Consider the following 26,258-nt stretch of genomic DNA (forward strand, 5'->3'; position numbering starts at 1 on the left):
CCTAAAGTGATTATATGGCCAGCCGTTTTCCTAGACACCATTCCTTGACCATGAGGTAGGACAAGGTCTTAGATAAAATTTTATCACCTAGAGTTTCCTGGGGGACCAGATTGTGTGTGGGTCTTCACCTGAAATTGGCTTCTTCCTCCCTCTTTGTCCTGCTTCCTCCAGCCCCTCACTGTTTTCTCCTGGGAATCATCCCCTAATAAGCCACTGGCACCTCAATCGTCAGCTCAGGGTGTGCTTCTGGGAGAACCCAACCTAAGACCACCCGATTTTCACTGTACCCATACGTGAAATTTTCATACTCGGCACTGTGAAAAATATTAGATATACACAAAAAAATGTAAGCTATGTATTAATGACAATTTTTAATTTTACGAATGTATTTTAATTGATCAAATTTGAGCCATTGTATCAATTTCAGTAGGATCATATTTATAACTTGAATTTCCAGATTTTATAACCTTTGAAGACATTTCCTAAGCCAGGAGCACTGTGTCTTTGAGTTTGAGGGGACTTAGAAGGACAATCTGCCTCAAGGTACTCCCCTTACCTTCTTACAGAAGGGCCAGTAATTTTACTCACTCACATGCTTTGAAAGTTTCCACTATTAGAGTGAGTTACAAAGAAAAGACATTGCCTGTGGAATATTACAAATAAAAAGAGTGCACTGTCATAATTAGAGATCCAAAAATTCAACCCCATATTTTTATAGAAAAGGAAAAAAGACAAGAAATGTCATTTTCCCAAGGATATCCACAATTTAGTATTATGATCTAGTTTTCGTGATTCTAAAACCAGCATTTTTTTATCACTATGAATTACTTAGGATTGGCTACTTGGCACATCCACTCAGATTACATTATCAGATGATTTAGAGCTGAAGAAAGTGTGCTACAGGGCAGACAAGGATGATAAGGGGTAAGATAGAGGCAGGATCAAGACACTGGTGAGAGAGATTAGAAGAGGGTGGAACATGCCCTTGAGGAAGGGGGCCCAGAAGGGAGAGCAACATCCAAAGCAAAGAGAGATCCGAATGGTCAGATGGACCATCATCACTGGTGTTAAATCAAATGAATCCATAGAAGAATAGAAGTGATTCTATATTAATCCCAGAAGTGACAGCCACCTCTCCTATGTTTTAATGAATAGAGGACACAGGCATATGGAGAAATCAGATGTAAATCTTCACTCATTTCTATTTTACCTTCTCAAGGCCAGTACACAGAATATAATCTATAAGCACAAGTGACACATCATTGACCATAAAATTGATCTGGAACTTCATTTTCCAAACCTTTACCAAAATGTTAGTAAATTTCTTTTAACTTCATCAACCAATTTCCACTTGGTAAAGAAGTTAAAATATTTTAAATAAAACCATCAGATCATCCTAGTTCACAGACTTTGACTAAGGATATAGGAGAACATTTTGTCTTTACTTCAAGCTGATAATGAACATACAAAATATAACTATAATTCTTTGATCCTGTCTCACATTATAATTAATCAGGAATCAATCGACTCTTCCTACCAGAGTGATGGGGAAGCCTGGATTCCCTGAGGTTACCTTTGTGTAAATTAATGTATAGATTCGGTCCTGGGAGGTGTGCTAAAATGGGGTTAATTGGCAGGACACACTCTGAAACTGTTTAACATTCTCTTGGGACTGTGATTTTGCAATCCTTGTGGCCATACCACAGCGCCACAATCATTTCCAATAAAGCCAACACCATTTCAGTACTATCCCTATTCTTCCAAGAGAAAATTCAGGAATTAAAGCACAGAGGTTACATATTTTTCCTGTCCTTAAATGAGTAAGAGGTAGAAGCAATTTAAACCCAGGAATGGTGACTTGATCCCAGATACGTCTAATACCGAAGCTGGGGAGAGTACAAAAGAGAGAGGCAGAGTAGGTTAGCTGAGGCTCAAGAGAGTCGGGGAAGCTTGTGTCTTGTGACTGTAGGGGTGACTCTCAGGGATCTGACTATTCGGGGATTTTGTCGGGTTTAAGTGCTCTCATCTCAATGTTAAGAAATGTACATCTCCTAATCCTGGAGACAAATTAGGGCACAAGACAGAAAAATCAGGCAGAGCTAATCGGAAGTCATGTACTTTCAGCCTGAATCAGCAGGAAGGTGCTGGACCCTTACGAGTTAATTATTCAGGTGCCAACGGCTTACTCAGGCACATCAGATCCTGAGTGTGATGAGGATCTAGAAGCAAATAAACTGTTGGCATCTTTGGTTCTCTAATAAACTCTACAAGAACAGGCCATCCACTGCAGTAAATTCTATACACTCTGCAGTCCATGAAGCCCCCGCCCCATCTCTGGTCCTAGGCCTCTCAGGCACGTTTCAGACCACAAACACTGTGCGAACGAGGCTCCCCTTTCCTTAGGCTTGATTTTTTTTCAGTCCTGTACAAAATTTATCTCTTATTCTTTACCTCATAAAGAATTAGTTATTAAATATATTAATGTTATCATTTTTAAATGTAATAATTATAAAAGATTTTATGTAATGTGTTTAACAGCAGGAAACATTCACCTCATCTGTCCTCTTAGGCACTGACATGTATCATGCATATGTTGGAGATTTATCTTTGGGATTTTAATTTAAGCACAATAGTTGCATGCAAACAAGCACAATGATTTAGGGCAGTAAGAATCGCCAAATAATTCTGCATAGAATGTTATAATAATTCTCATTAGAAGCACATCCAAGAATGAGAGTTCTCTCCGTCAATTAACCAAATATGCTAATTTCTCTACAGATAAATGCTTGATTTTAACAGCAAATCTTACAGGCATGGGGAAAGCATTGTTTCACAAGCATTCAGAGTAGAAGGACGTAGCTGTGGTTAAATAAAATAGACAATAGGAAAATATAGACTAAGAGTCAAATTTTTAGCAACAGAGAAAATATTTTGATCTTACAGAATAGATGAGAGAAAACTCACAATATTTATCAGTTATAGAAGTAATCTGCTACATAACTAAACTAATGTACATATATATAACACACACATAGAAATATTTTATTTTTGCTGTGTACAATAATTTTATATACTGCTTTATTTTATTTATTTTACTGTATGCACAAGTATATCAGTTTGCAATAACCCATTTCCAAGGTTTCCCAAGTACATGAAAATAAAAACTTCCATTTGGATTACACTGCAACCTCAGGAACAATTCTACATATATGGTTTCTTTATATTCTCTCCTAAGAACACACTTGAACTACCAAAGGTACACTAGAACCTGTTTGAACTCTATATTGTCAATAGTATATTGACAATGGTAAAAATTTAAGTTGCCCATTATAATTCAAACTGTACAAAAACTGCAACAATGGGAATATTATATGAAGGCAGAGAGAGATTTTCTTCCATTATACATCCAGTATTAACAGCCATTGGTTTTTGTTTGCTTGTGTTGTTTACAGTTAAGTTTGGATTCTACTTCTCTGACCTCTAAAATCTTTCAGGTCCAGAGATGCAACTTCCCCGTGCACAGGAAGTACAAAAAAGTAGCCATTTACTCAATGGCACTTGTACTAGTTTCCCAGGGCCGCTTAATAAAGTATCACTAACTGGGCAGCTTGACAGAACAGAATTTACTCTCTCTCAGTGTTGGAGGCTAGAAGTCCAAAATCAAGGTGTCATCAGGTCCATGCTCTCTCTGTAGGTTTTCGAGAAGAATGCTTCCTTGCCTCTGCCTAGCTTCTGGTGGTGCTGGCAATACTTGACATTTCTTGGTTTGTAGCTACAAGCTTCCCACTTCTGCTTCTGTCTTCACCTGGCCTTCTTCTCTCTGTCTTTTCTGTCTCTGTGTGCCTCCAAATCTCATTCTCTTGATAAGGCCCTATTTGGAGCCCATCCTAATCTGATATGACCTTATCTTAACCTGATCGCATCCATAAAGACCCTATGTCCAAATAAGGTCACATTCATAGGTATCAGGGTTAGGAGTTGACTGTATCCTTTGAAGGACACAATTGAATCCACAATAGCACTCACGTGACAAAATTAAATTAATATACCTCAAGAAAAAGTTAATTTTTCTTCCTCTCTGCTGGTAGAAATGGAATCATTATGCTTAATAGTAACCTCTTCCTGATCTCCTTCCCCCATTCTGGGGACCTAGTCATTTTCACAGTGTTTGTATCTCACAGATGGAAAGCAGTGGGTTGTTGAACTTGATTCCTCATTTCCTGCCTGTCAATCTTTGGCACTAAGTTTTCCAGATTCCACAGGCAGGAGTTCGCCCTATCTGCATTTCTAGGGTACCGAGACCTTTATTTGCTGATTTAGTTTATTTACATATGACCTGCTGACTTGGCTGAACATCCTTCCACAACCTAATCTAAATACTACAGGAATGTTGCAATACTAGAAATAATATATAGCCTTTAATACATCACTCAAAATCTGACACAAAGGAACACTTGATGTAATTAATAGGGGGAAAAAAAGAAAAACTAAATAAAAAAGAAAAAAATGGTAATCAAGTAGGTTGACAACCAGCAAAAGATAATTAAAATAAGCCTGTTTTGTTTCTCCATTTCATTAACATGCAAATGAGATTCATGAAGTTTGATACTCTGTTTCACCAGGAGCCATAGAAACGAATTAAGAATGAAAATGAGTCCCACAAATGGAGACTCCAGATGAGTACATAAATTAATGAAAAATATGATTTGATCCAATTAATAACATATATATTTTTTGTGATTTATTGAACCTCAACAAATGAAATAAAGATAAATAGTTAAATTAAATTTTGTATCTCTTTCCATGGGCCAAAGCCCATGAAAGCCTTTATTACTCAAATGGAATGATGGTAAATGTTACACTCTGCTTTACTTTAAAAAGGTATACAAGATGGAGACCTTATTCTAAGATCAGTGTTGTGATAACAGCATTTCCACTGTGAGGACCATGGGTGCAGGATCTGAACTGTGGCCCTCAGGGAGGCTAGGAGAGCTCACTTGCCTGTGGTCAGTAAGGGAAATTCAGAATTGAAAATAGAGAGAGATAGTCCAGCGTGACCAATAACCCTCACTGCAAGGCAAATAAAAGTAATAGACAAGCATTATCTACACAAATATATTCAAGGTCCCCAAAATTCCCCTTTTGATACAAGGATATCAGTCATTACTCTCCATTGATACTCTCACACTCAGAAACACACATAAGTTATGTCAATTATACCTCAATAAAAAAAAGGAAACGCACATAAGTGCTTGTCTCAAATAATATGAGATAAAATTTTAAGATAAATTTAAAATCTCGCTAAACTGTTAGATATTTTAACATGTACTTGACAGCAAAACACAGACACAGACACAGACACACACACACACACACACACGATCTATTTGTTATGTCCAATGTTCATTGTGCTCAAACATTAAACAACAGCACCAAGGATAACATCAAGGAGTAAAATTAGAAGAAGTGGCTGACATATGGCATGTGAGAAAGGGATAATAAATGAGTGAATCATGGTTTTAATAATACACGATGTCAATGTCTATTTTTTCATGGTTGTTAAAAACGTTTCTGTGTTAGTATTGCCAACCCTCTTTCCACAGACTATATGCTATGCACAGATGGTTTTTGCCTTAGCATATTATGAAAAGGGACCACAACGATGCTCTGTCTCTAAGTACACAGAGTTTTTAAATTCTCTCATTTCTACAGCAAGTTGCCATTTAATTATCTGCATTTTCCTTTAAACATGTTCAAGCAATCAAACACAACCTACCTAAGAGATAAGTCAACAATATGAACTGAGTATTCCTAGAGGAGCACAAAAGCTTACTAAGTTCCCATCCTCATCAGGAGAGAAAATCATGTCATCCACATTGAGAATTAAACAAACTGAGGGCTTATTATTTTTAAATAACTAGCATCTTTTAAAATTACTTCTTCTTGCAAACTTCCTTATTTACCTTGAAATAGAGGGCCAATTAAATTTTCATGGCTACTGTATCCACAATGATTGTATATTGTTGAAAAAAAGTTTATTTTTTAAGTTACAGACAAAGCTTGCCAGATTGAAGGACTTCAATTCTTTGGGTGCTGAAATGATGGTATAGGATTTTCAAATAGGATGCATCCCTTTGCCATTCCAGAACCAGTTCCACATGTCATGTACACCCCATGAGTTTCTGCCATTTGCTTATTTAGAAATTTGCTTCCTTTAACAATATATCACTTATAATGATTTCATTAAACGAGAATGGAAAATTAATAAGATTCATCATGAACCAATCAGAGGGACAAAAGCAGACTTACCATCTCTTCGATTTAGCCTTGCAAATCCAGGACCATGGCTGCTAGAGAGCTCGGATGAACTGCTGAATGACGCCTGAGACAAGGCCGACACCAGAGGCTCATCGCAATCATCTGCCAAGGGGAAAAAAATCCACCTTCAGGTTAGAACAGCGCTGACAGCTTTCTGGGATTCAACAGATAAAGCAAACAAACAAGACAAAAAACGCTAGGATCTCTAACAATATGCCCGCTACTCATATGCAACATTCTACTGGAGGTCTAATAAGATCAATAAGAAAAAGAACTTAAAGATAAGAGAATACGAAAATAGAGAAGGAAAACTTCACAGAAATTATAAAATAATATAATATCTTCAGGTAGAAAAGTTTTACTTAAGAAATAAAAATACCTAATCAGTATACTTAACTTATAAATAAACTGATATAAGGAAAGATTTATAAATTTAACTATATTAAAATTAAGACTTTACAGTTGCCAAAAGACACGTAAAGTGAAGAGAAACATCACAACATGTAGAAAATACTTGCAAAACGGCATACAATTAGTCTTCCAAATTAAGGACAACAAAAGAAAAAAGAAAAACAAAAACTACCTTTAAATCAGTTAGAAAACACTTGGAAAAAATGGCACAAGACCAGAGAGTTCACAGAACAGAACCTACAGGAACTGATGCTCAAACTCATCAGTAAAAAGAAATGTAAATCAAAACTACAATTAGATACTATTTTACAGATAGTAGATTAGCAAGATTTCAGAAGTCTGACAACACCAGATCGTCCAGAGAATGTGGGCCAAGAGAAGCTCCAACACACTGCCGGTGAGAGTGTAAATCTGAGCAACTTCTTTTAAAAATCAGTTTGTCATTAGCTCATATATTTGAATTTCTCATACCCCACATTCCACCAATTCCATTGATATGTATGTTCTCCTGGGCAGAGCACCCCTCTGATGAACCACTGGTCTCAAGCAGCTTTGCCTTCTTACCCAAGGATGCAGTACAAATACTAGTATTTTCTGTGAAAAAAGCTGGGAAGCACTGATCTAGAGAAACTCTTGCATCTGTGCACCAGGAGACACGTGCAATTTATAGCAACACAGCTCGTAATAGCAAAACATCGTTAACAACCCAAACATTCAATGACCAAAGTACAGATCAATAAATCGTAGTACTTCTCACAATGGAATAACATACAGCCATAAAAAAGAACTACACCAACATCCACAGAAAGAAAAAGGTTGGCTCTTAGAAATAAAATTTTTAGTGAAAAAAATCAAGTTTTAAAAGACCATATAATATATGTTGATAGTTTTGAAAATCTTAAAAGCAAGCAAAGCTAAGTAATATGTTGTTTAGGGACTTATGTGATTTAAAAAAAACTATTAAAAAAACAAAGAAAACAGGATAGTGGTTACCTCTGGGGAAGGCAATGTGTGTGTGTGTGTGTGTGTATACACATACATCCGTGTATATATCGATAGGTATATAAGGATAGATATGAAAATATATACCTGTCTGTCATCTATCCTTTTACATGTATCACATATAAAAAAAAAAATAAGGAACAAAGAGAGAGGGAAAGTATAAGAACAATCTCATGCTGACCATGATATCCATACATGCTTATCTTATTCAGCTAATTCTTCTTCCATGAAATCTTTAAAGTATTTGTCTTTTACTTTGTAAAATTATTAAGTTGTTGCCATTTTTGCTCTAATCAGAAAAATATTTCTCTCATATTTAGGATGTAACATATTGGTAATTAAAAATCAAGCAAGGTTATTGTCCCAATTTTTAAATCAACAATAAGCAATTTAATTTAAATTAAATAAATCTAGGAATTATCTAGATTCAGCCAAAATTTTCCAAAGCTTATCCTGTCTGAACACTTTTTTAAACAGTTACTAGCAGTTTTACTACTTAAATATTCAAACTACAATATTATTCTGCAGTCCTGCTGCTTGAAACAAGTGTTTTTCTTTAAAGCTAAATGTCTAAAGTATAAGCGATAAGTAAAAATTTACCAACTTAACATTTGAATGCCTTTCACAAGAATTTGCCTAAGATAGCATTTTATTTTTTAAGATTGTCTCATCTTCATTTAAAGTGCACTTTTTTTTCTTTCACACCTTAAATTCTTTAGCTAACTCTTCAGACAGACTTGATAACTGGCCCACAGTTCCTCCACGTCTATTGATCGGCTTAAGTACTGACACTGTCAATCTAGTTGTAACTCAAGTACTAAGGAGTGTAGACATGCAAAGACATACAATCCATGAAGTGTGGAAGGAAACTGTGATTAGATCCAATCACAAGCAACAACTGAAATGCTTTAGAACGCTGTGGAAACTATGACATGTGTGTGTTTGCACATACAAATGAGCGTACTATCTATATGGGGGGTGCATGTATGGGTGTATGTTTACTAGAAGCACAGTGATTTTTGAATCATTATCAGTATTCAGGTGTAAGTGTGACAAAAAAGGGTGTTTAACTGCAATTCACAATCAATTATGCAGATTCAAATCGATGTTTCAGATGTAAAAATGCCTCTCTAGTGCAATCACTCTAGAAGGCCTATATTTATTGCTCATTTGTTTTTTGCCATTATAAACTGAGAATCAATATTGTTCTATTTTTAGCTGAAAAAGAAGGAGATTAAAATAAGAGAAGGGGTGCTTATTCCACTTGCGGGGAGAGGAACAGGTGATATGGGAAATGGATCAGGGAAGGGCAGATACGGGGCTTCTGGGGTTGGTAAAGTTCTAGATGTCAGCCTGAGTGGTAGTTACATGGTGTTATTATTCTCTAACGTGAGCATATACATTTCCTCACGATCTGTTCTATGTTTATTTAGCAATAAAATATTCTAAAGTTATTCTAATACAAAACTAGTAATAACTAACACACATCCAGTGAGCACTCTGTGATAAGAACTTACAACCATTTCACCCAGCAACCAATCACTACTCCTCCTTGAGGTATTAACATTGTTATTTTACAGATGCGGCTATTGAGACACAGAGTTTGGTTAACTTGCTCCTGTCATTGTGGTGGAACCATGATATTTACAAAGTGGGCTGAGGTCTAGGATCCAGTATGTAAGAACACCATGACTACAATTATTGTTTCTTTAGGTTTGGAGTGTAGGAATTTCGTCAGACACCATAATGACATGAATAAAATCTCTCTCAAGAAGTTGTGTACTCCAATTCCACGTTTGCCAAGCTATTTGTTTATTACCAATTTGATCTTCAATAGTCTTGACACTAGCAGAGGAGGGTCTCAGGCAGTAATAATGAGTCTAGCGTGAATAAAAGAAATATTTCCTTTTAGACATTAATGAAATGGAACTCTGGATTAAGTGTCAGTCTCCCGTGAATTTAATTCCAGAAAATAATTTTCTCTGACCGAACCAGTGAATGCAATAAAATGCAAGTTTTGGTCTTGCAAAGCTGAGAACCACAACTGGGGGTGATTTTGCACCCCCCCAGGGGACATTTAGCAATCTGGGGACATTTTGATCATCACAACTTGGGGGTACTACTGGCATCTAGTGGGTGGAGGCCAGGGATGTTGTTAAACATCCTACAGTGCAGAGTACGGCCCTCCACAGCAAATAATTATCCACTCCCAAATGTCAATAGTGCATCTGTTGAAAAATCCTATCCTAGACCAGTAAAAGCAACCCAGTCAACTAGTCATCTCCTGGACCAATCTCCCAGCTAAGACTCTCAGCTTCCTCTCAAATTTCAACAATTATTAGTTCTAATTTACAGCTTTTCAGAGTGCATATAATCATCATTCAGAGTACATAAATATATAAGTATTTAAGCAAGGAGCTTTTCAAATCTGAAATAATACACTATTTCAGTTCAAAACATAATTGTATTGCTTTTTAAATAAGTACTATGTCAGATCATTATACCATCCTGGTCCCTTCATCAGAAACATATACATACATATATTACATATATTCTTATACAAATATAATAGTATACATGTATATTAGGTACATATTATATTTGTATATGTACACTATTTGTACTTATACATATGTATAATATGTATATGATATGCATTATAACTATACATATATAATTATAACACATGAATATACATATACATATGTATTATAATATACATATATTACAATATACATCTATGTATATAATAATGTATACATGTACATATATAATTTGTATATAAGCTGACCCTGTAAAAATGCTAAGCTGGCCATCAAATTATAAGTGTAAGTACTGGCATACACTTATTGTGTGGTATCCTTATATAATTATGTATGAACATATTTATACATGTATACATATTCTATACATATAAATGCATTATTAGTAATAATACATATGATTACATGTATACATATACATATAATATGAATGCATTTCACATACATATGTGAAATATAGATATACATTATATAATTTGTATAATTATATTAATTATATGTATATAATTGTATAAATATATGTATTTATATGTAAATAAATATTTTGTATATTTAAATGTTATATATACATTAATACACATGCATTTACATGTGTAAATATATATAATAGGAATACATATACATATATCATGATGATATAACTATTACATTATACAATATAATTATTATGTTATTATATGCATATAATATACACCACATCACATATATAATACATACTATATGTTGCATATATGTGATTTACATATTTCATATGTAAATATAAAGTGTACAAGTACTGCCACCTTTGCACCCACCCCTGCAAGTCTCCAGAGGCCTGCCCAGCACAAAAGTTGCCAAGAAGAGAGACCCTGTGTGAAGAGTTGGGGGGCGAGGTTAGGCCGGGACCCTCAGCCTCTGTAACCCCCTTGCCCCACCTGAACTGAGGAACGGCTCAGGCTGCGGCCCTTCCCTCACCCGCAGTTCTCTCCCGGAGCTGCAGCCTGCTCGCCTCTGTCTCTCTCTGGTTTCCTGCAATCTCTGGCACGTGTGCGCCACTTGCTCCTGTTCCGTTCGCTTGCTCCCCATCTGTTCAGCTTTTGCTTTGCGTTGGCGGAGGCCCTAGCGCCAAGCTCCCCTCAGGCTATCTTTTGACACTAAGAAGGAAGGTTTCTAAATTACAGGAGCAAGATGAAAATTCTTTGTTGCCCTTTCCAACTTTTAGGATGGACCCCAGGGAGACTGAGGCCTTCCTGGTCCTCAGCGCTGTTTATTGTAGCCCCCACCACCCGCACGCGGGATGGACGGGCCCGTTTACCCCCCAGCTAGAGAGCCCTGCCCTGCCTCACGCTTCCCCCTAGGGGGAGACGGAGGGCGCCAGGAGGCCTTCGCCCTGGGCTTTGGGCTGCCGCATTGCATGCTGGGACCCAGGTCCCACCCTCCACTCCAACCTCCCCTACCACGGTCCCCTGCAGGGGAGTGGCAGACTGAGCTGCCGCAACTCACAGCGGACCTGGGTGGGGACTGGGTACAGCTTGATAACTTGTTAAAGGCGGGGCTTTGACTAGGAAAAAACAAAAGGCACGTTATAGGTAAAAGGGGCATAGGACAGCATGAAGACTCCAATCGCTAATGAAATTTTAAAATACAGTTATCAAGGGAGAAGGCTTGTATAATTCAAAATGGTAGCAGAGCATGTTTGGTTAATTAGTGGGTTTTTTCTATTAGGGGATACAATGAACATCATTCTTCCTGCTCTATTTGCTTTTCCAGAATTATATTACTTTTTATTCATCTTTTTTCATAGTCATATTAGAATTAACACATTAACTCTGATATACAGTTGGAAATGTGAAACTATAGTTTTTAGTATTTTTTTGTAAAAAAAATTTCTGTACACTGATTACAGGTAGACAGTTTTAACGAATTCTGTTAGAATATACATATTCTGAGGACAAAATTACCTAATTTGTGTTGAGACATTTTCATACACACAGTCACAAAGACACACAAATCTACAGCTTTCAGGTCAATATCTCAGAAAAGACATCATTTACTCTTTCACGTGAGAGAAGAATTTACCATTGCCATTAAAAAGACAACGATAAATTAGATCTCTGGCAAATTGTCTATGAAAAAACTCAATTGCTTCTTACAAATAAAGATGCAAGCTATATTGAAAGTATTTTAATATAGCTCAATGGTAAGTAATTTAATTCTATTTTACAAAGGGCTTTAATGCATAATTCTCATAAGTAAGTAAAAGCTGTTCAGTTTTTAATAAAAGTAATTCAATTTTCTTAATTTCTGTGTAACACTACCTGTACTATGATAATAGGTATATATTATTGGCTGCTTATGTTCTCAGTGCTTTAGGTGTATTAACTCATTTGATCCTGACAAATACCCTACACTATTTGATACTAACTCCCTTGGACCATTGAGGAGAAAGGGATGCAATGGTTAAAAAATTTACCCAAGGACACAGAGCTCCCATTCTGAGCCAGTATACTGTTGAAACAAGTATTGGTAATATAAAACATACTCAACAAAAAAATAGGGTTGATTTTTGGTAGCGTTCAGCTTAGTTGCCACTGAGTAAAACAACCTTCTTTGTTATTTGGAAGACCTGCCAAAATCAGTTGCACGCCTGCTAATAAATTATGTTTCCCACAGGAAGTCATTGGCGAAGAATGGAATGGAATGGAATGGAACATATAGCAAATATACTTAAAATCTTTACAAATTCCCCCACTACAGGCAGGGGTGAGACGTTTGACAGGGAGATGTTGGAACATTGGAATCTCACTCTTTTCAGAAAACAGTTTATTTAGACCTAGTCCAAATATTCCATTGACAGATTCAAGATTAAGGAATGACCTTCCCTTCAAGAAATCTATTTACTTGAACAAAATGTTTTATTCCAATTTGTATTATTGAAGTTGTCATCCAGTTGAAATTGGAAATCATCAACTAATTTAAGAAAGTGTGGAATTATGCTAACAAATCTCAAAAATATTGTGTACAAGGCAAAATTTCATCCAAAAAGTTAGACAACAATATTGTTCTCTAACCACAAGTGCAGTCTGAGTTATTTCTACAAATTATTCAGGTCTAGTTTCAGGATTCCAGAGGAGTCCCATCTCCCTGCCCTGGCAGAACACAGGATCCAGTTCCTGATGCACCTCTGACTCCTGCCCAATGAGAGATTGAATATACAAATGGACAATGGCCAGACTACATGCAGAAATACAACTCTGACCCATAACCAGCAACAACCAGCCCAGGAAGCCAACCTACTCTCTATAGTAGCCAGCCCAGGAAGCCAAACAATAACCCCTGTAGCAACTGGCCCCAAAGAGTCAGAACTTGGTAAATAATTTAAAGCTTCCCCAATTTGTGCCCCTGCTTCCAACTTAGGTCAAGATAAACAGAGGAAGCCAAATATGCACACCTAATTAATCACATAGGCGCCCTGCTCCTTGTTAGCCTGCCTACAGCTTCCCTCTGCCAACAGCCTCCAATCAGGGCATGCCTGAAGCCCTCTCTTTTTCCACTATAAAGCTTTCCTTCTCCCCTGCCTGCCCTTGAGTATCTACCAAACACAAGTGATGGTAGATGACGCTCTTGCTATAGTGAACTCGAAATAAACAGCCTTTGCTTGTTCTCCTTTGGGTAGTCTTCATTGATATCTATGCTAATAAGCTGCTCCCAACTCTGCAGGCTCATTCTCACAGTTGTAACCTTCCCAGGCATTCACTCAGCACATCAAAGAAAATCCACAGAAGTTCAGCCTAAGAACCTATAGAAGACCTAGGTATGTGTGAAAAGCAGCCTCATCTTCTTGATAAAAGATATATGGATCAGGGGCCGGCCCCGTGGCTTAGCGGTTAAGTGCGGGCGCTCCGCTACTGGCAGCCCGAGTTCGGATCCCGGGCGCGCACTGACGCACCGCTTCTCTGGCCATGCTGAGGCCACATCCCACATACAGCAACTAGCAGAATGTGCAACTACGACATACAACTATCTACCGGGGCTTTGGGGAGAAAAAGGGAACAAAGAAAAAAGGAGGAGGATTGGCAATAGATGTTAGCTCAGGGCAGGTCTTCCTCACAAAAAAAAAAAAAAGAAAGAAAAGGCACCTCAAAACAGATGCCCTAAAAAAAAAAAAAAAGATATACGGATCAGCTCCAGATCGTCACTTCTGTAGAACACGCACCTTCAGTAATTCCCTTAGCTCCATAGTAGAATCACATGGGGGAGATTTAAAACTCGCCCATGACTGTGCCCTGCTCCAGGTCATTCTGACTGACTTTAGGGTGTAGTTTAGCCAGGACCATGCTGGTGTGGAAACCACTAAAACAGACTTGCAAATTAACTTCTATCCAATGGAGAGTTTTGTTCCTTTCGCAAATGTCTGTATGCCTTTTCGTTCTGTTTCATGAGGCTTTTTAAAGATTGGAGAAATGGTTGTGACATCACACCCCACCCCTTTCTCCCTGTGTAGCCATGTCAACTGACAGCCTGCGGAGGCAGCTGCTGCACAGTGACATTTTGGTGCGAAAAAAAGAAAAAGTTTTAAGGACTAGTGATGATGCAACTGTGCTTGAATAAAATATAATTTTTCATAAGAGAAGGTGACAAAATGTGGGCCTTTCTTGATTATATCTCTCATCATTACCTAAAATAACATTTCAACTCAATTAAATACCACTGAGTATAGACTCCTGCTAAATTCTTTAGCTTCTTTGAGTATTCATTTGACTTTGACATGAAAATTAACATTCACTTGAGGAAGCAAGCTTTAGATATATTAAATAAGACAAACACAAGCTTCTAACTTTGTCAATCAGTGGCTTAAATCTAAAAAATAACACATTGCTGCAATTTAAAACAAGTAAACATTTATCAGTATTTTTTCTAGAGCTGAATCAAAGACAGGGATTATTTTCATTTTGGCAGCAGCCTATAAGTTTCTATGCATTTTCTCCTACATAAGCCATGGGTGAATTATATATATGTATATATATACACATATAAATACATATATACATATACATATATACATATATATAATTGTTAATACTCTGTGATGTTAATGGGATAAGCTTTCACCTGGAGGCAAACTCTGGCTTACGTGCCCCAAGGTATAGCCTTGGTTTCAATAGCTTTCCCAATTAATCTTCACAATTAATGGATTAATGAGAAGGCAGTTAACTTTTAATGACAGCACAGCCAGAGGCTGATTGATTTTAGAGGTTTAATAGCAACTATTTAAAGTCCAGATATTAGGACAAGGAGACCTACAAATCCACCAAAGAATACCAACCAAAGGTGAAGAGGTGGAAGAAATCATTAAAAAGAGAGTATCAGAGCTCTAGGAATCTGCACACATCACAGACTTCTCCTGACAGATCAAATGGCCACGTGTGACACCATGATGGGTAGATTTAAGACTTGTACACGTCTCTCAAATCAGTTCCTTTTATGACCAAATCTAAATTTCAGAACTGACTTTTGATTAAAAATGGACTTGAAGGGGCCGGCCTGGTGGCATAGTGGTTAAATTTGCATGCTCCACTTTGGTGGCCCCAGTTCATGGGTTCAGATCCTGGGCACGGACATATACCACCCATCAAGCCATGCTGTGGCAGTAACCCACATACAAAATAAGAGGAAAATTGGCACAGATGTTAGCTCAGGGGCAATCTTCCTCACCAAAAAAAAAAGGGCTTGAAGACAGAAACTTTAAATGAGTATAAAACTCAAAATAATTCAAATAATAGATTGTAGAATGTAAGATGTTTAAAACAGTGATATAAAAAAGAAATATATTTTATTTCTTTTATTTATTTCTTTTTGTGAAAGGAAAATTAGGATTTCACAAAATTAGGATTTTAGTGGAGTGGGGGTGGGGAGAGGTTTAGAAGATTCGTAGGTGTGGAACCTGGATAAGATTAAGTATGCTTCAAATTAATAAGGATGAAGTCCAGTCTAAAGAAAACTCTCTTGTAAGGTTAAAAACTGATAGTTACAAAAAAATGACAATAAATACAAATAAAAATGATGTTCACCAGACATGAGGTCTATGCCATTGACAATCTACACACATAACATACAGTCAAGCAAGAAAAAGGATGGAAGACATAAAAAATATCACATCCAAATGAATCCAATGAGGTTCTGTCTACATTTGCTCACACACAGATTCTGGAATGCATACAGTTTGAGCTCATGCATGAGAGTTTATGTGATTCCTCCTCCATTTATCGCAAACAACATAGATTAACTTGACTTAAATCTATGATAGAGCAACTATAGTCAAACGGTAATGAAGACGCATCTTTAAAGGAAAATAGGCTTAAATGTGCAGTATAAAGAATTTTTCTTTTCTTTTTTTCCTCTTTTTTAATAGGTTCATGTAAAAACTCTTGAGTGAATTACTTTCCACAATTGCTTGTTTTTCACAGCCCAGCAACAGAGGGAGAGAAGTAAACGGCTGCTGTATTAGTTTGCTATTTATTGCTGCCGTAACAAATTACCACAAACTTAGTGTCTTAAAGCAACACAAATTTATTATCTTACAGTTCTGGATGTCAGAAGTCCAAAATTAGGTTCACGGGGCTGAAATCAAGGTGTCAGCAGGATGGCATTCCTTTTGGAGGTTCTAGGGGAGAATGTTTCCTTCCCTTTTCCAGCTTTAGAGGCTGACTGCATTATGCACGGCCCTCTGATCTCTGCTTTCATCATTATCTCTCCTTCCCTGACTCTCCTGCCACCCTCTTTACTTATAAGGATTCTTGTGATTACATTGGGCCCACCTGGATAATCCAGGATAATCACCCCATGGCAAGAGCCTTAATCTAATCATATCTGCCAAGTCCCTTTTGCCATGTAAGGTAACATATTCAAAGATTCCAGGGATTAGGATGTGGACATCTTTGGGAGGCCATTATTTTCCCTACACATTTATCAAACTGTAGGTGTAGAATCAAGAAATGAAATTTTTTTCATATTCTGTGGATCAAAATATTGCCTACTGATTGTTAAAAAGCAGTTTTGAGTCTGACTGATGTAGCGACATACATACATTGCTTTAATGATGAGCCCTCCTCTTTTGAGTAAGCCATTAGAGTTAACAATGGAACCCACACGTATCATTATAATTTGAGATAGACAAGACTGTATGTTCCCAAAGTCGCTTGGAAGGTTATCCCAATCCTCTCCTCAATGCACAAGGCTGAGAAATGTTCTCCCCTCCATTTCACCCACCTGTTTCTTCACCAAGTCTCAGCCGTAGCTACTCCTTCTCTATGATACCCTTTCTGAGAGCCGCCACCCACCCATCCCTCTGGAAGGTCCCTCCTTAACCTGAACAGGCTTCTATTACAACACTCCTCAGGTGGTCTGGGTCTCCACTTACTGAGATGAAAGTGTCTGGAGGGCCAGCATCATGTGTTACCTGTCACCTCGCACAGAAGCCAGAATATAATGTAGCATAGTGATTACAGCTGTAGGATCGGAGCCATCCTCCCTGGGCTCAAGTCCTGCTGCTGCCAATTACTGATCTTAGGCACTTCATTCAAACTGCCTTCCCCCATTGTTATCCTTCCCTCTAAAAAAAACTGGAACAGAATTATTAACCTAAAAAGGAGGTAAAATATCTTTGTGATGCATTTGTTTTCCTATTGAGGAACAATTTTTTGTTCCAGAGGCCATATTTTTCTTTATATCTCCTGAGCTTTAGAGTTATTTATTTTATTTACTCCAGAAAAATAGAATTTAAGACTGAATATGATGCAGAAACTGAGCAGCTAAGCAAAGTGGAAAGGAATTCAGAGAGCACAGGTGTCTCTTCATTTGGACACCTCTGACGATATAGTTAGAACGTTCAGAGCATCCATGCTGTGCCCAGCTAGATCCCATGCACATGAAGTCACAGCAACGATGGCCTCCTAAGTATGTGCTCTTTCCATTAACTGATATTTTCAACCTGAAATTGCCATGTTTTAGGCTTTGATTCCTGGAGGGAAAATTGAGTAAGTCTCAATTCAATTCCTGTTCTAGTCATATTAGATGATATTTTGACATTTGTGAACAAATACTCCATTTTATTACTAAAGTATTTTGAGAGTTGTTATTTGTATCTCAGAATATCACACTTACAGATGAAGGCTGAGATGCTTCATCATGATAAAGAATTTTTCTGAAGAGCGATGCATTTTAATAAGTGAATCTGTAAAGCTATTTTAATAAACAGCTATTTCTAACTAAGGGAGGGTGGGGGTAGAACCAAGCCAACTAGAAACAATAAGCTTCTCTGAGTAATAACATGAAATTAGATGGAGAATATTTCCATTTTGCTGACTGAGATTATGGTGTTTGATTTCATAATCAAGCAAGAGACAAACTCGGCTGGCCTCGGGGGTCATTTTTACTCTGTTTTGGGCAGCTTAGGTAAAAGCTGGCTGAGCAGGTTTGGGTTAACTCAACGGGAGAACAGGCTGATACCTCTTCCGAGCTCTGGAACCTCCCCCTTTCCAAAAAGGCCACATTCCCATCAGAGAACCACCACTGTTTCAAGGACTCTTGGATGTTTTCAGCCCCTGATTGCCTTAACTATAGATAGCATCATGGCACGGGCCCCAGAGCCAGCTGTGTGAGCCCCTCAGCAGGCAATTCTAAGATGGTCCCAAGATTCCAGCTCCTTGTTGTAGACACCTTGTGTAACCTCCTCCCCTTGAGTGCAGGCAAGACCTGAGAATATGATGGGATATCACTCCTGTGATTATGTTACATTATATGGCAAAAGGGATTTTGCAGATGTAGTTAATTAATTAAGACTGCTAATGTAGTTGACTTTTAGTTACTCAAAAGGGAGATTATCTTGGGTGGGCATGACCTAATCAGGGAAGCCCTTCAAAAAGTCTTAAAGATCAAAGACACAAAGAAGTCAAAGGGGACATGAAGCAAGACTGAAATTGCTCCCACTGGCGTTGAAGGAGCAAACTGCCATGTTGTGGAGAGGGCCATATGGTAAGAAACGATGAGTGGCCTCTAGGAGCTGAGAACAGCCCCAGTTTACAGCAAGCAAGAAACTGAGGGCCTCAACTCAAGAACTAAATTCTGCTAACAAACATGTGAGCTTGGAGAGGACTCCCAGCCTTAGATGAGACCATGGGATGCACCCTTAACGTTTCTAGGTCCTTCATCTCTGTTTAAAACTGTTATAACCCTCTCGACATCCGGGTAACATTCCTTTGTGACTAAACCAGATACTGGTAACTCATCTACTTCCCGGTCTTTCAGTGTATATGAGTTCACATATTATTTGCAAATACAACTATATTAATAGTTAATGTTATCTTAGATGTTTGTACTATGTCTTGAATTAGATCATAAATTATTTAAAAATAGAAAACACATATTTCAACTCCTTTGCAAATCCCACCATGATCCAATTTTGGCCTCAAAACACAATTTTTTAAGAATCTTTGTCATTTGACTTTAGAACTTAAAATAGTTATCTTAAAATAATCCTTGGAGCTTTTTTTTTTTTCTTTGTGAGGAAGATCGGCCCTGAGCTAACATCTGCCAATCCTCCTCTTTTTTTGCTGAGGAAGACTGGCCCTGGGCTAACATCCATGCCCATCTTCCTCCACGTTATGGGACGCTGCCACAGCATGGCCCAACAAGTGGTGCGTCGGTGCGCCCCCGGGATCCCCCGCTCCCCTGCCGCAGCGGAGCGCACACACTTAACCGCTTGCGCCACCAGGCAGGCCTCTTCTTGCAGTTTTTAATCTGATGATGGGATTACAAGTGGCCATGATATGTCATTTTGTTTTTCAAGGCTACCATGCTTAAATACTGATAAGTCCCATAATAAAAGACAAAACTCAACGGTCTCATTCAAAATTGTTCTTTTTTTATGCTAATGTTTTGTACACTTCTATTCACACTTCCCTGGAATTATAAAGAATAGTTATTATTTTGTTTTGACGTCTGTAAGTTATCATTTTCATGTTAGTTCCTAGCAAATGCTGTTGAGTTGACCAAGTATTTGAATAAATGCTTAAACAAATACACCCTCAGCACTCCAATATAAAAGATACCCTCGATCCAAACCTCAGGTACTTCCCTGACACATGTTGCAGCGTCTAATCTACAGCAAATTTTCTTCACGTTTATCGACTAAGGCTTTAATAGGATGAACTGATCCATGCCAATGGACCAATGATATTTGAAGTGGAGTCTAGAGAAAAATGCTGTTAACAATAATAGTTACATGTACTGCATGCTATGTCCCAGCCGCATTAAATCCTTACAACAACCCTGTGAGGAAGATATTGTCTCCATTTTCTAGATGTGGAATTGAAGGTCACAGAATTTAAATTTCTTGCTGAAGGCTTTGGGCTGTTTTGTTTTGTTTTGTTTTTACACTCAACATCTTTACTTCTAAGCACTATGTTGTGCTACCAGGACCACTCTCCCACTTCATTGCCTAAACTTTCAAAGAGATATTTGAGCAGGTACATTGAGTACATTGTCCTAAGTGGACATGATATGGGATAGGCAAGATTCTCTACATAATGAACAACAATGGAACATATTCTTTGTAGTGAGATTTCTTTAAAAGTGCATCTTTGATATTCCAGATAGCTTCTGCAAAAAGTTGGCTTATTTAACTTTTTGAAGATATAACACTGTAATAAATGAAATTAAAAATCTCTACCAGGTTCCAGAGAACACTGAGTCACAATCAATCAGGAAAGAGGAATCAACATAGTACAAACTCCACTTGAACACCATTTCCGCCCTACCTACGCCCCCAATCCACTATTGGTATTCAACGCCCACCACCCACATATTTTTTGCTCCACTCCTTTACTTAATAAGAGAGTACCTGAGGGTCTGCACATCAGAAAATGTCCCCATTGATAAGAATGTGGTCCTGGAGATGGTTTATAATCCAGTTGGCCAACATCTCTGCAGGCAATTGGGCCCTTGGAGAACTCTATATGGCTGCAGCCATCTCACTACTTCCAGGATGTGGTCACTCCACTTACTGGCTTTCTGCCTTAATTTCAGATTCTAGTGGATTTCTCCACTTGGTTGGACCCCAGAACTGAGGCTCTGGCTGCTTCCCAGCATGGCCCCCCTCTCTAACCACCTCCCATGAATAGGGTAATCTAAATGATCTAATTGCCATCCATAAAACCTGAAGCACTCATTCGAAACTCATTTTCAATTCTACTTTCTCCTATCCCATCAAACCTTCATATGAATGCTCCAGAACTATTACATTTTGGTTAAACTTGACTATTATATTTTGATTAAATTACCAGTTCTATTCAAATTCATTGCTCCGTACCACTGCTGAGACTGTCAGCTTGGAATGGCCTCCACACAGGAGCCATGGGTTGACCTCCTCAGGCTTAAGTGTCCTCCTTGTCCTCATGGCATCCTGTGTAAGCGTCTTGCACAGTAATTAAAATAATACACTGAAATTCTGTCTTCGTATGTTTCTTGTCCCGGTCTAAATGCTCAGTCCCACAGTATAGCTGAAAAGGCCCCAGACTTATGGTTGTGGCAGTGGAACTAAAAGAAAGGGGTGGATGTAGGGACACTGGAGGAGGGACTACTCAAATAGATGGGTGAGGGTAATAGAGAAATAGAAGTGTCTCGTAGGGTTTCTGATGATGGGTTATCAGAAAAAGGTGATGCATTTGATATTAAGTGGAAGGGACAGAGGAGCACACATCATTTCTAGCTTCTAGGTCAGTATCTGATGTATCAGGTCTTACAATACGAATAATATTTGAAAAAGAAATATTTAAAACTGACATTTTTGTATCTTGCAAATGCCAGACAAAATCAGAGAGGGTAAGTTATTTGGAGTTCTTGGGCAAAGTGATCTGAAAACAGCATGCTGGAGGATTTATATATAACCATTAGCAGAGTGGAAGATTATCTATCTCTCTATTATAAATTTCTGGACTTCTTTTTGTTTAGTAAATGTTAAAAAATTTAAGAGATAACAACCAATTATTTAATAGCCTAAGAATATATACTTCAGTTAACTTGGGGGAAGTTTAAGTGATAGATTGGAATCAAGATTTTCCTGTAAAATTACTCTTATTCCTCAGTACTAAGGATTTAATTTCCATTGTAAATTAACTCATAATATGCACATCTGGAAGAACAGGTCCTTTTTTATTTTTTAGAGCTGCAACATAATAAATTAAATAAATTATTGTGGTTGAATAAAAATAAATGTAAATAATCATCTTTTATTATAGTTCATTCAATACCTCAAGTTCTTGGCAATGTAGAGAATTTATATTGGTAGGGCACATTCCCACCTAATAGAATTTTGAATATATGTGCACTAGTTCTCAGCATAATTTAAATTAAATAATAGTATACTACAAATGCTGAAATCTAAATGGCCAAGAAGAGTTAGCCAAATAGTCTCACCAATTAAAATAGCTTCCTAAAGGCCAGTTGCTAGTTTTGTTGTACTTGAAATTCTGATGTTCAAAATACTAAAACACTTTTTTAAAAAAGAGCTTTCCTTCTTGTTTTTCGTAAATCCTCTGAGTTCACTTATAAACTAGTAAAGGTTATATCTTTACAACTTTGTTGAGTAAAAACTTTCTGGGTTTTTCTTCATAGCTAGATTATGTCCAGGGGCATATTTTAAAAATGTAACAGTTGCCACCAGAGAACAACTGGAAGCCTCAGATGTTTCCTGCCACAGATTTTTAAATCTCACAAGATTGTGTAACACGCCAGAACACACTGGGGAATTAAAGCTCTCTGGAGGGGCAATTACCTTTCGATACAGCAAAAGAAATGGATTCAAAATGATGTGGCATTTCCAAAAATGGTACAATTAGTACCATCGTAATGAACTGCACCATTTCTGTTTCTCCTCTTCTCTTTCCCTCTCTCTTCCATTTTGAGAGTGGAGTCTGTACATTTTTATGTACCTGTTTTCTAGCACTTGCTTCAACAGGGCAGGCACTTGGTAAATGTCTAATTAAACTGAACATAACTTGAAGAGCACATTGTAAAATTTTAATCCACTTTTGCTTTTCCATTTTATCTAGGTCCTCTTTTTACATATCAACTGATAGACACAACCCAGAATGTATTTGTCCCAAAGCATTTAAACAATCCAACTATAGGAACTCAGCCTTTTGTCATAAGGAGCAAGTACTGAATCTCCTATCTAAGCCAAATGTGGAGGGTGGGGGTAGGTATTTGAGTGGGAGACAAGAAAACATCATAATTATCAGTGATGGGGAAGAATACTCCATGAAACCTTCAATTCAGGATATATTCTTGTTCCTGCCAAAAGTAAGAGACATCATTATAATGCAACCACATGTGAGGCCAGAAAGATTATTTTTGAGCCTTATCTCAGAAAGATTTTACTCAATACGTCACCATGGCATGAATCTTTGTAAAATATTGCATTATACATATCACACACAATCTCAAAAAAATTTAGATATGATCCTTTGTAGAGAGGCTGGGGAAGAAAATGAAAAAAAAAGAAACAAATATGAAAGAATTAAAATTTCTTATTCAGAAAGAAAGCAGCTACACACAAATAGCATATTACACTTTTAAAAGCCATCAACTAGATGGGGCCAGCCCCGAGGCATAGCAGTTAAGCCCAGCGCACTCCATTTCAGCAGCCAGAGTTCCAGGTTGGGATCTGGGGTGCGGACCTACACTACTCATCAAGCCATGCTGTGGCGAAGACCCACATACAGAATAGAGGAAGATTGGCACAGATGTTAGCTCAGGGCTAATCTTCCTCAAGCAAAAAAAGAGGAAGATTGGCAAAAGATGTTAACTCAGAGTGAATCTTCCTCATCAAAGGAAAAAAAACAGCCGCCAACTGGAATTGACCTCTTCTTACTCTCATGTATCTCCACTTTCAATCAGTCATGACCTTCTGTCAGTCTTACTTGTTCACAGGGAACAAGTCTCTTGCCTGCTCTTTGTCACCATTGTCACTGTCTCGGTTGTTCTGTCCCTCTTATTACTTCTTATAGGAATTAATTCACCAGCTAAATACGGATTTCTATGTTCTCAGGATAGGCTCCACTTGCTTTCCCTCATCATTCCCATCCTTTGCATTGCCCAAAAGTTTTAAGTTACACAATGCTAATCTAATCAATGTCACTCACATATGTGCACATACACTTATAATATTAAGATCACCCCTTAGAGACCCCGAATAGCTAAAGAAATCCTAAGAAAAAAGAACAAAGCAGGAGGCATCACAATCCCTGACTTCAAAACATACTACAAAGCAATAGTAATCAAAACAACATGGTACTGGTACAAAAACAGACACACAGATCAATGGAACAGAATTGAAAGCCCAGAAATAAAACCCCACATATACGGAGAGCTAATTTTTGACAAAGGTGCTAAGAACATACAAGGGAGAAAGGAAAGTCTCTTCAATAAATGGTGTTGGGAAAACTGGACAGCCACATGCAAAAGAATGAAAGTGGACCATGTGCTGTTGCCATTCACAAAAATTAACTCAAAATGGATCAAAGACCTAAAGGTGAGACCTGAAACTATAAAACTCATAGAAGAAAATATAGGCAACACACTATTTGACATTGATTATAAAGGAATCTTTTCAGATGACATGCCTACCCAGACTAGGGAAACTAAAAAAGTAAACAAGTGAGACTTTATCAGATTAAAGAGCTTCTATAAGACAAACGAAACCAGAATCAAGATGAACAGACAACCCACCAGCTGGGAGAGAATATTTGCAAAACCTACATCTGACAAGGGGTTGATCTCCATAATATATAAAGAACTCACACAACTGAACAACAAAAAAACAAACAACCCAATGAAAAAAGGGGCAGAGGAAATTAACAGACACTTCTCCAAAGAAGATATACAGATGGCCAATAGGCACATGAAAAGATGTTCAACATCACTAATCATCAGGGAAATGCAAATCAAAACAACACTAAGATATCACCTCACGCCTGTCAGAATGGCTATAATCACCAAGACAAAAAACAACAAATGTTGGAGAAGATGTGGAGAAACAGGAACCCTCATACACAGCTAGTGGGAATGCAAACTGGTGCAGCCTCTATGGAAAACGGTACGGAGATTCCTCAAAGAATTAAAAATAGAGATGCCCTATGATCCAGCCATCCCGCTACTGGGAATCTATCCAACGAACCTGAAATCAACAATCCGAAGAGGCTTATACACTCCTATGTTCATTGCAGCATCATTCACCGTAGCCAAGAAGTGGAAGCAACCTAACTGTCCCTCGACTGATGATTGGATCAAGAAGATGTGGTATATATATACAATGGAATACCACTCAGCCATAAAAAAAGACAAAATCGTCCCATTTCCAGCAACATGGATGGGCCTGGAGGGTATTATGTTAAGTGAAATAAGCCAGAAAGAGAAAGACAAACACTGTATGATCTCACTCATATGTGGAATATAAACCAACACACGGACAGAGAAAACTGTACTGTGGTTACCAGGGGCAGTGGGGGTGGGGGGTGGGCACAAGGGGTGAAGGGAGTCATATATATGGTGATGGACAAACAAAAATGCACAACCCAAAATTTCACAATGTTAAAAACCATTAAAACATCAATAAAAATTTTAAAAAAAGATCACCCCTTAGAGATTCTGGGTGAAACACTTAGTTCTTAGCTTTACATGCAAGACTCATGACCTGGCTGTTCTGTGGCTACTTCTTTAGCTTTATCTGCTGCCACTCCTCACCTCTGGCCAGTCCTTCTGGACTACCTGTGGAGCATTCAAATACTCCATGCTTTTGTGGGGCTCATTCTAACTGTCATGTGCCTCCCCCTTCTTTCCCCTCCTGGCTCTCCTATGCGTCCTTCAAGAAATAGCTTTCTCTGATGCCGTGCTTTTAACCACCCCAAATGCCTTGTACTCCTCTCTCATCATGCCTTTCACACTGTG

The 26,258-nt window shown here is 37.8% G+C and overlaps 1 protein-coding gene across 1 annotated transcript in view; it reads right to left on the minus strand.

The window, feature by feature from the left end:
• CNTNAP4 (contactin associated protein family member 4) overlaps nucleotides 1-26,258 on the minus strand; it is a 234,948-nt gene that overhangs the window by 191,883 nt on the left and 16,807 nt on the right. Inside the window, exon 2 of the mRNA XM_004437095.3 lies at nucleotides 6,310-6,420. Within this exon, the coding sequence (XP_004437152.2) occupies nucleotides 6,310-6,420 (111 nt within the window). The remainder of the gene's footprint in view (nucleotides 1-6,309; nucleotides 6,421-26,258) is intronic.

This window comes from Ceratotherium simum, chromosome 30, assembly GCF_057802395.1.
Source record: "Ceratotherium simum simum isolate JZ-2026a chromosome 30, ASM5780239v1, whole genome shotgun sequence".
NCBI lineage: Eukaryota > Metazoa > Chordata > Mammalia > Perissodactyla > Rhinocerotidae > Ceratotherium > Ceratotherium simum.